This window comes from Colobus angolensis, unplaced genomic scaffold (assembly GCF_000951035.1).
Source record: "Colobus angolensis palliatus isolate OR3802 unplaced genomic scaffold, Cang.pa_1.0 Scaffold8, whole genome shotgun sequence".
Taxonomy (NCBI): Eukaryota; Metazoa; Chordata; class Mammalia; order Primates; family Cercopithecidae; genus Colobus; species Colobus angolensis.
Window position 1 is genome coordinate 2,454,421 of NW_012121820.1, and position 11,517 is coordinate 2,465,937.

The 11,517-nt window shown below is 37.8% G+C and overlaps 1 protein-coding gene across 1 annotated transcript in view; it reads left to right on the top strand.

Annotated features, from left to right (window-relative positions):
• Positions 1-8,725, top strand: part of LOC105502367 (dymeclin-like) — a 137,945-nt gene extending 129,220 nt beyond the window's left edge. Inside the window, exons 8-10 of the mRNA XM_011928812.1 lie at positions 4,161-4,286; positions 6,293-6,435; positions 8,589-8,725. Of these exons, the coding sequence (XP_011784202.1) occupies positions 4,161-4,286; positions 6,293-6,435; positions 8,589-8,683 (364 nt within the window). The 3' untranslated portion in view covers positions 8,684-8,725. The remainder of the gene's footprint in view (positions 1-4,160; positions 4,287-6,292; positions 6,436-8,588) is intronic.
• The last annotated feature ends 2,792 nt before the right edge of the window (positions 8,726-11,517 follow it).

Genomic DNA, 11,517 nt, shown 5'->3' on the forward strand with positions numbered 1-11,517 from the left:
TAACTGTTTTAATCTCACTTCTCCAATATATACATACTTTTTCCATTTTATTAATTTATCAACTCCCAGTTTGAGTCCCTTTGCTCCCACCTCTTGCCCCCACCTTCTTGTAATCTGTTTGATCAACATTGAATTTCTTATTTTCCTTCAAAACTACCAGACCTTTTTGTGGCTGCCTTTGTATGGTTTCTTCACTTTAATGCCCTTCGCCTTCTTCTTGCTCTTCCTCTGCTCAAATATCATCATCTTTGTGAGGCATTTCCCTTCTGCCCCAGGCAGAGTGGGTTGCTGTTATCTTTGTGTTCCTAATACAGATAGTTCATATTCTTTCATGGGATTTGCCGGATTTCATAGTAATTTCTTTTTCTATGTCTGATTATTCCGTCGACTCTTCACTAGGACTCCTCTCTTCTCTCCTTTTTGCTCCTTCCCCCTCAATCTCTTATCATTGCTGTGTTTGTCCTCTCAATTGTCTATGTTCTCAGGCAGGATCCATCGACAGAGAAAACCAGTGGCAGCTCTTTCCATATATGGTTCTTAGCACTCACAATCTCAGGAGACCCAGAGTGCTGGGAAGGATTTTGACAAGGACCATTTTTATTGGCCAAACGTGGATCACCTTTTAACACCAGGAAGCAGAGTCATGCCCATTGCGATCCACATGTATGGAGAGGAGGGAGGTTCTCAGGAGGACAAAAGGGCTGCTTTTGCCAGAAGAAGGAGAGGTGGATGTTGGTCAGGCAAAATCAACAGAGGACAGCTGTAAGCCAGTCAACAACATTCTGGATCCTTCTTTCATGAAATTCCCTTTACATTTTTTTGCAATGAGTATTCCATTTGTGCTTATGAACACATATTATGTGACCTCAGCATTCTTCTTCCTCTTTGCTATTCTAAGTTGTATATGCCTTGTATGCTATGCTGATGGATCTATTAAGAAAGGTATTCAATAAGTTTCCAGTCAAAAGGAAAACAGTAAAGATTCCTCCATCTCTCCATTTATTTATCCATTAAGTACCTCTTATATACTAGGGTTGAGAATATAAACAACAGCAAAAATGAAGAGTCTCTAGCTAGAGTCTCATATATTCTAGCAAGAAAGAAAGATTTTTAAGTAATTGCCACTCATGCTTTACGTTTTAAATGCCACTTTTTAAGGGAAGCTTTCTTTTGATCCCATGGTTAATATCAGAGTGTCCTGTAATCCTCTTTTGTTATTACTTGTTCTTTTCCTTTATAGTCCTTCTTGGAGTGATTATTACTTGATTTTTCATTTTTCCACTAAATTGTAAACTTCAATAAGGCCTTATCTATTTGTTGATGGATATGTCCCCAATATGTAGCATAATGCCTGTCTAGACATAGTAAGAATAAATTTTTAATAAATATTTGTTGAACAACATATGAGCAAAAATACTGTGTGATAAGCAATTTGACGTAATTTGTTTCTCTGGGTCTATGGAAAACATACATGGTTCTGTTTAGGAATTTGGAGAAATGGGTTTTTAGCTTGGGTGACTCTTATTGTCATGTTGCTTCAGTATTCTTATGTGCTGGAAGCTTTCCTTACCTGCCAGCGTCAAACCCTCTACTCTTCATTCTTGTACATTTATAGAATTTCATGGCAAGAAAGGATGATCCAAGGTTAACACTTTTTTTGTTCTCTCACTTCTGATTGTGTTTGGCCCAATTAATTTTGAAGGAGAACAACACTTTTTTCTAAATGCATATTCTTTCCCTAAGGTTATTAGACCTAGTATTTATTAATAGTCATAGATTTTAGTTTAAACAAAACTAAAACAATTCAATTTAGTACAACAATTAGTTTCTAGATCTGGGGCATAGAGTAAGATGTTAAATTGTAAACCACTGCAGCTGATTTTTTATCATTGATGCAATGACAAAATACATTTGTGGCCTGGCACGATGGCTTATGCCTGTAATCCCAGCACTTTGGCATCCCCAGGCAGGCAGGTTCCTTGAGCACAGGAGTTCCAGATCAGCCTGGGCAACATGGTAAAACCTCTTCTCTACAAAAAAGACAAGAATTAGCCAGGCATGGTGGTATCTGCCTGTAGTCCCAGCTACTCGAGAGGCTAAGGCAGGAGGATCACTTGAGCCCGGGAGGTGGAGGTTGCAGTGAGCCAAGATCACTCTACTAGGTGTCAGCCTAGGTGACAGACGAGACCCTGTCTCCAAAAAGAAAAAAAAAAAAAAGACAGAATATGGTTGCAAATGTATTGGACATAGTCATCCATCTGCCTATCTAAATAGGCTGTAACTCACAGCCAAGTATTTGTTACATCAGGACTTGGCTTTAAACCCTGACCCAAGTGAAAAGCCTAGCCAGGTGACTACTGAGTATAGATTCCAGACAGGTGTGGGCTATGTTATGAATGAATGATTATTGTGATACAAAATTTTTGGGGGTTCTGAGCACCCAAATCAAATCCTCATTAGTAAATGATAACATGACACAAAACATCAAATTTGTCTTTCATTCAATTCATGAAAGAAGAACAAATACAATAATTGCTTTATTTTTTAAATTTTTTATTTTTATTTTCTAAGACAAGAGTCTCACTCTGTTGCCCAGGCTGGAGTGCAGTGGTATAATCTCAGCTCACTGCAACCTACGCCTTCCAGATTCAAGTGATTCTATTGCCTCTGCCTCCTGAGTAGCTGGGATTACAGGCATGTGCCACCGTGCCCAAGAATTGCTTTTTACATGGTTAATTTTTACAACAGTGATTATAGAAATTTCAGGAAAGAGATTGTTCTACAATACTTTAAAAGTCAGATTTCTGAGTAGAGCTGAGCTTTATTCAATATGTAATAAGGCTAATTGCGCCGGCCTCTTGTGTGTGTGTTTTTTTATATGTCATTTTTAAACATATTTATTTTTCTTTCTTTATTTTTTGTTTTTGAGATGTAGTTTCGCTCTTATCGCCAAGGCTGGAGTGCAGTGGCATGATCTCGGCTCACTGCAACCTCTGCCTCCCAGGTTCAAGCCATTCTCCTGCCTCAGCCTCCCGAGTAGCTGGGATTACAGGTTCCCACCACCATGCCCGGCTAATTTTTTGTATTTTTAGTAGAGATGGGATTTCACCATGTTGGTCAGGCTAGTCTCAAACTCCTGAACTCAGGTGATCCACTCACTTTGGCCTCCCAAAGTGCTGAAATTATAGGTGTGAGTCACCGAGCCTGGCCTTTTAAACATATTTCTATCAGTAATAACTCCTTAAGATATCTGGTAGAATTTAAATTTTTCCAGTTCTAGAATCAAGTCATCATTAATTTGTTTAATGAGCTTTCATTTAAGTAGGTGTTAAGTATTTTTCTTTGTTTTTCATAATTATTTCATTTTTATAAAAAATATTTTAGTATTCTTTTGGTGCTATTGCTCTTTTTGCTGTGTTGTTGAGGTTTCTACTTCCTTGGTCTTAACATGTACCCCATTATAATACTGTTTAAACTTTTGCAGTAACTAGAAATTTCTGGATGCCTTTGTTCCTCTGTGTGCTTTCTGTTCAGCTGAATTTTTTTATTTGACCTAAGACTTGTTTCCCAAAGGGATTTATGATCTTGACAGGACAGAGTAACCCTTCATAGTCAAAGTATGCTTAATAAAACAGGAATAACTTGTTTACTGTTAATATTTTGCTGAACATGCACAGTTGGCCTTGAAAAAGGTAGTCACTAGAGACACAAGATCTAGGGTGTATTATTGTTCTGATTGTAAAGTGATCATCAACATGAAAAGGCATTGTTTTCTTCCCTACACTGTAACTTTTCTTCAGCTTCACAATCTGAATATCTGTATTATCACTAAACAGAAATGAACATAGAGGTCTAGAGTGGATCTTAAAAGCAGAACACTGCTGGTAACTATTTCCATTATACACAAATAGACTTGTCATTTAATAGGAGATGGGAACTGGAAAATAGGGAAATAAAGGGATAACTAACCCAAATACACCAGCTAACGACAGGAAAGGAGTTTAATATGTTTGCTTGACTTAATTTTTATGTTAATATTTCTCAGTAACCTGAAAATACTGAATATTTAGATTTGAGTTTTTAAATGTACAGTTCATTTAGAAAAGAATAGAGTCCTGATCTTCCAAAGTGATTGTTACTCTGTTTTTCTTCCATTTCAGAGATATTACATATGAAATATCAGTAGAAGCTATATCAACAATGGTTGTTTTCCTTTCCTGCCAGCTCTTCCACAAAGAAGTTTTGCGACAGAGCATCAGCCACAAGTATTTGATGCGAGGTCCATGGTATGTTTCTACTTTAAATATGTCTAGTTTTCATTGTATAAATCTGTATTTCTTTTTTTTTTTTTTTTTTTTTTTTTGAGACAGAGTCTCGCTCTGCCCCCAGGCTGGAGTGCAGTGGCCGGATCTCAGCTCACTGCAAGCTCCACCTCCCGGGTTCACGCCATTCTCCTGCCTCAGCCTCCCTAGTAGCTGGGACTACAGACGCCCGCCACCTCGCCCGGCTAATTTTTTTGTATTTTTAGTAGAGACAGGGTTTCACCATGTTAGCCAGGATGGTTTCGATCTCCTGACCTCGTGATCCGCCCGTCTCGGCCTCCCAAAGTGCTGGGATTACAGGCTTGAGCCACCGCGCCCGGCCAAATCTGTATTTCTAGTCTTGTCCTCTTACCTGAGTATCGTCCCGTATCTCCAACCAGGTGTTTCCTCTAGTTGTTCTGTTATCTCTTTAAACCCAGTGTACAGGGAACCGCATTCTGCTTTCCTGTGCCATCTACCCATCCTCCCTGTTCTTCCTGTCCCCTAGCTTCATTACCTTCTCCAGTGGTTGCTTCGTAGAATCGGAACTTTGAAATAATCTTTTTTTTTCCTTCTCCTTCATTCTGTGTTTAAGTAGTCAAGTCATATTTGTTATTCAGAGTATTTTTGTATCTTTTTCTTCTCAGCAGTCTCTGTGAAACAACTGTGATCTGTGCCCCCTCACTCTCTTTGGGTTTCTCCAACAGCCTCTTCACTGACTATTTCTACTTCATTGAGCCTGCAGACATTTACTGTGTGCTAACCACGTGCCAGTCATGTTAGGCTGTGGGGCTATGATCTTGAGCAGAAGCTTACGATCTCCTAGAGGGTGGGGATGCAAATGACCAACACACATGCACATACCTGACCTTGTATTAACATAATCTTCACAAAACTTTAAAAATGTAAAACAAATTCAAATAAAGTACCTTTGAGGAAAGTTCTCAGGTAGTGGGGAGCTTTGTCTTCTTCATGTTCTTTTTGCCACCCTGATTATTCCTGTGGCATGTATGTTCTTTGAACATATTTGAAAATCACTGATAAGAGGGAAAGGACCTGGACTTTGGAGACAGAGGTTTGCATCGGAAGTCTCTCTGACAGAGACTCTCAGAATGACCGTGATTTGAAGTAGTGCTGGCATCGTGTGTGTATCTTTGCTAAAACAAGATTGTGAACTTCATTCCTTATAGTGCCAGAGTATTCAAGTTGCTTTTTAAAAATAGACATAGAGAGTGTTCGTGTTCTTATTTTCTAAGTAAGGTTTTTATAGTATCATTATGGTGCCAAATATTTAAACCATAATATATTCTTTACTTATTTTTGTGGTTCATCTTGAAAACCATATTTAAAAAGCTCAATAGTACATTAAAGACATCTGTCAAAAAGCTTACTCTAGATTGCAGGAATTAGTTTAATACCAATTGAATAATTGAATAATTTCATACTTAAAAAATGTAGTCCTATTGTTATTTTTAAATTCTTGCTTTTTTCTACCTATTCTGTGTTACTACTTCCCTTCAACTGCCAGATAGTGTGTTACGCACTAAATTTATAATAGCTTACAGTGTTATACAGAATACAGATAAAGTAACTGAAGTTCAAGAGTTCAAGTGGGTTGGGCACGGTGGCTCATTCCTGTAATCTCAGCACTTTGGGAGTCTGAGGCAGGAGGATCGCTTAAGTTTAGGAGTTTGAGAACAGCCTGGGCAACATAGTGAAACCTTGTCTCTCCCCGCAACAACAACAAAAAAGTATTTAAGTAATTTGATCAATATTTTATGATGTAGTAAGAGGAAAAGCCAGGATTAAGCCTCAGAATTGCTCTCAAAGCCCGTGGTCTTCACTGTTATGTGACAGTGCTCAATTTCTGCGAGGTATACCAATAGCCCTTTTATATTAATAGTGTTAATGGCAGAATTATTTCTGTATTGTTACTCAGAATTAGATGACTCCCATAAATATGAGTTTGATTTTTTTTCCTTTTTGTGTAGTCTTCCATACACCAGCAAACTTGTGAAGACCTTATTATATAACTTTATCAGACAAGAAAAGCCACCTCCTCCAGGAACCCATGTTTTCCCTCAGCAGTCGGATGGGGGAGGACTGCTTTATGGACTTGCATCAGGAGTAGCAAGTAAGTTTTATCAGATTTTTTCAATTCTTTGGTGCACATAATTTTGTCTGTTTAGGCGTAAGAAATTCTGTTTGGCTGCCGCCATTAATAGTTACATTGAATTTGTGCAGCTGGTTAAATGTGAAAACAAAGTAATTAAAATAGTAAACTTCCTGTTTTGTGCAGTGATGTATGTTAAATGTATGCAAATAATGAATAGATTACCTCTAAAACATCGTTTTTCAGGAAGAATGCTTACACATAAATATACATATTGCATGAATTGTAGCTGTACAATAAAAATAAAATTAAGCATTTGTAAACTTACAACACTACTTGTATTATAAGAGGAAATCTCTTTTAGGTTATTTTAGGGTATTTTTTGGTTAGGATTTTATGTGACTAATTAGGTGCAGTTTTCCTAGTACACTAAGTGCTTTATTCAGTGACAGCTGAATATTTTGCAGAATTTTGTAATAAGCTGTGAAATGGCACAAACTTGAGTTCTGTTTGATTGGGTGCAAATTTCTTAAGTGAAGAAAGCTCTTCCCTACCTGTATTACAGTAAATCCTCATTTCTGCTTCACTTCACAGTATTTGGACTATAGACACTAGAAGTAAGAGAGTAGTTCTGGTGGAGGGCCTGGGTCATGTGAAGTTATATAAATGAAACTTCCTAGAGCGACACTTTGGTACTTGTGAGGTCTGCCTGGGAGCTTCTTACTCCTCCTAAACCTGCAGCATTTCCTCTCCTTACTCACGCAGGACAGAATCAAATGGAACAGATTTCCACAGCTGCATTATGGCTGTGGCATGCTCTACACTCCAGCTAGATATCAGTTTGACATGAAAAGGTCAAAAAAGTTATCTGCAATAACTTACTAGATAACCAGTGTTGGGAGCTTCTTTGGATTCAGAGTCCTCTTTAAAAAGCAGTAGACTTGGTCTGTTAATTGACAGAATTAATCAGTGAACCAGACTTTCTTAGATTTGCCTTCCTTTGATTTCTTTTAATATTATGAATTGAGTCACACTTGTGATCACTTCTGCCTTTGGTGCTGAGCAGCCTGCCAAGAGTGCCACACCTGCATAGGTTCTTTGAGTTACTCCTATCTAGTTTCCTCATTATTTCAGGGATTTTTGTGTCCCATGGGAAGGCTTAATTGATCTGTTACTGTTTTCTTTTTTAAAAAATCATTCAACTGGTATAAGTGTTTAAAAGCTGAATATTTCCCTATATTCCAATATGGTTAGAGGTTTTTTTGGGGTGGCAGAGATAGTATAAGCCTGTAAATGCTTTCTTCAAAACAGTGGTAATACTTGGCATTTTTTAAAAAAGTAAACATAGATTAGTGTACAGGTTTTGGTTTTTCTTTCAGTTATGTGTCATATCAAGAGGAACCCAGTATTGTATGTGGTGTCATTAGTTGCCAGGTGCCAAAATTTTTTCCTAACTAGATAGCAGGAAAGAAGCCCCTTAATTTTCCTAGCTCTCAGTTTCCTTGTCTATCTAATGAGAAGGTAGGTTGGAATGGTGATTTCTGACATTATTACTACATAACTTTCTATGGTCTTTTTTTTCTCATCATTTTAAAATTTAATATTCAGTTAAGTGCATTAAAATAGATTTATGGTTTTTAGTATGCTGTGTAGTCACAAGACATTTTACACAGCTTTCTTCCCAAATCTTCATAAAACTATTCATGTAAAAGTATAAATCAAGATGGAGTAATTATGGATTCATTATTTCGTGATATGTGTGACTCAAAGGATTATAAAAAAAACAACAAAAGGACATTCTCCTAAAAAACACAGCTATATACTGTGGGCAAAATGAAATGTAAAAATGATCACAGTCATGTAATTTTGAGTTAATCCACATTCCAGGAAAGTCAATCAAGTTGCCAGCATTTGACTTAAGTTGTGTGATCACTTCTGATGATCTTTTGGTTGGTAGTTAAAGAATTCTCTTACTTTACTATTGGCTTTAGAAAATATGATTTGGAAGTTCCTCAATGAAAAAAATTATATTCCAAAGCCAAGTGTAAATTATAAACTCATTTGGATTATATTCATTTTTGTTGGGATTGAAGTTTTCCTGGATATAGCAAGCATTTCTTTTCATAGCAGTGTGTGCATTGTATGTGTTGCCTACATTATTTCCTTTGAAACAGAGTGCCTTATTGTAAAGAAAACATACAATTTCGGAGTGAAATTTGTTGGCACTGGCAGGGCAGGAGGAGAATCCTTGTACTGGAACTGCGGCTAGATGAGTAGTGAACCACTTGCTTGGACCCTCCTATGAGTCAGGCAAGGCCTTCTGCAGTTTCTTCTCATTTACTTTTACAGATGTGTTTTTGGTTATCCTTTTGTTTGTTTCTGAGACTCTGTGAAAGACTCTGTTACTTTGTTGCATCCTAATACTCTCCTTTTTCTTTCTTCTTCTTTTTTTTTTTTTCTAAATTATAGTTTAAGTTCTAGGGTACATGTGCACAATGTGCAGGTTTGTTACATACGTATACATGTGCCATGTTGGTTTGCTGCACCTGTTAACTCATAATTTACATCAGGTATTTCTTCTAATGCTATCCCTCCCCCTGCCCCCCACCCCATGACAGACCCAGGTATGTGATGTTCACTACCCTGTATCCAAGTGTTCTGGTTGTTCAATTCCCACCTATGTGTGAGAACATGTGGTGTTTGTTTTTCTGTCCTTGTGATGGTTTGCTCAGAATGATGGTTTCCAGCTTCATCCATGTCCCTACAAAGGACACGAACTCATCCTTTTTTATGGCTGCATAGTATTCCATGGTGTGTATGTGCCACATTTTCTTAATCCAGTCTATCACTGATAGACATTTGGGTTGGTTCCAAGTCTTTGCTATTGTGAATAGTGCTGCAATAAACATATGTGTGCATATAGCATGATTTATAATCCTTTGGGTATATACCCAGTAATGGGATCGCTGGGTCAAATGGTATTTCTAGTTCTAGATCCTTGAGGAATTGTCACACTGTCTTCCACAACGGTTGAACTAGTTTACGTTCCCACCAACAGTGTAAAAGCGTTCCTGTTTCTCCACATCCTCTCCAGCACCTGTTGTTTCCTGACTTTTTAATGATTGCCATTCTAAGTGATGTGAGATGGTATCTCATTGTGGTTTTGATTTGCATTTCTCTGATGGTCAGTGATGATGAGCATTTTTTTCACGTGTCTGTTGGCTGCATAAATGTCTTCTTTTGAGAAGCGTCTGTTTATATCCTTTGCCCACTTTTTGATGGGGTTGTTTGATTTTTTTCTTATACATTTGTTTAAGTTCTTTGTAGATTCTGGATATTAACCCTTTGTCAGATGGGTAGATTGCAGAATTTTTCTCTCATTCTGTAGGTTGCCTGTTCACTCTGATGGTAGTTTCTTTTGCTCTACAGATGCTCTCCTTTTTTATGCCTTCGCTAGGATAGAACAGTAGCTTGGAGTCCTCCTTACTTCTCTCTCTGGCTCTTTATTTTCTGCCTATTCATCCATTAAGGACTGTCTTGAGTTCCACCTTCTCCAGGAAGACTTCTTTTGCCTTCCTGGCTACATGAGATCTTTTCCTGTAATGCTTTACCACGGTACCACTCTGCTTTGTAGTAACTTATGTACATGCATCATTCTCCCTATGTTGGCTCCACATAGAAAAAAATGAGAACGAACATTTGTATAATATGAGTTTACAGTGCCACTTTTGAGCATCTCATTTATTCTCATAATAGGTTCATCTATCTGAAATAGATGGTTTTAATTTTTTAATGATGGGTGAAGAGATTTTCCTGGTTAATACGTTATTTTGTGTAAGATTACATAGGAAAGAGATGATGTTGGCTTGTTAACTTAAGCTCAGTTCATCAGACCCCTGAGCTTTTGCTGTTTTTGCCTTTTGTTATTGTGATCACCCAAGTCCTGAGGGCATAAGCTCCTTGACTTGTATGGGTGTCCCCTGCAGTATCCAGCAGAGCGCCACCCAACATCTGTGGACTGTAGTGAATACTGGTGTGCAATTAAATGCCAAAAGCTAATGCTCAAGATAGATGTGAACTCAGTTGTAGTAACGATGTCTGTCATTTGCTGAATGCCTTCTGTTTGCCAGGCACTGTGGTAGCTACTTTACATACCTGATTTCATTTATTCTTTATTTTTCTTTTCTAACATTTTATTACAGAAAATTTCAGGGATGTATAGAGTAGATGCCAGGCACGGTGGCTCATGCCCATAATCCCAGTGCTTTGGGAGGCTGAGGTGGGTGGATCACTTGAGCTCAGGAGTTTGAGACCAGCCTGGGCAACATAGTGAGACACCACCTCTACAAAAAAATACAAAAATTAGCTGGACGTGGTGGTGCATGCCTGTAGACCCAGGTACTTAGGAGTCCGAAGTGGGAAGATCGCTTGAGCCTGGGAGGTCGAGGCTGCAGTGAGCTGTGATCACGCCACTGCATTCCAGCCTGAGTGACAGAGACTGCCTCAAAAAAACCAAAAAACACCCTAAAGATATACAGAGTAGAGAGAATGGTAGAATGAACTCCCATCTACCCACAATCCCTGTTCAAGAATGATCAACAATCTTTTTTCCCATTTATCTCCATTCTCCTACTTAAAAAAATTTTTTTTTATTTTCAAATAAGTTCACACATATACAAAAGTCCCCAAAATAAAATATCACAAAAAACTATATGTAACTTTATCCAGATTAATTTACTGTTAACATTTTATCCCATTTGTTATGTTGTTTTTTCTCCTCCTCTGTTTCATTCTGTACTTTCTTCTCTCTCTCCCCCGCTTCTTTCTCTCTCTCTCTCTCTCTCTGTCTCTCCCTCTCTCTCTCACACACACTTTTTTTTTTAACCATCTGTGGATAAGTTACGTGCATTGTAATATCCCTTTACTCCTAAATACTTTAATGTGTATTTCCTGAAAGAGGATATCGCTTATGCTACCACAGTATACTTGTCAGCTTCAGTAAATTTAGCATCCAACTGTCCTTAAAAGCCATTTGCTTCTAAGTCAGTAAAAATAAGAAAATGGATATTTTCCTCTGTATTTTAAAATCTCCTTTATTGAGTA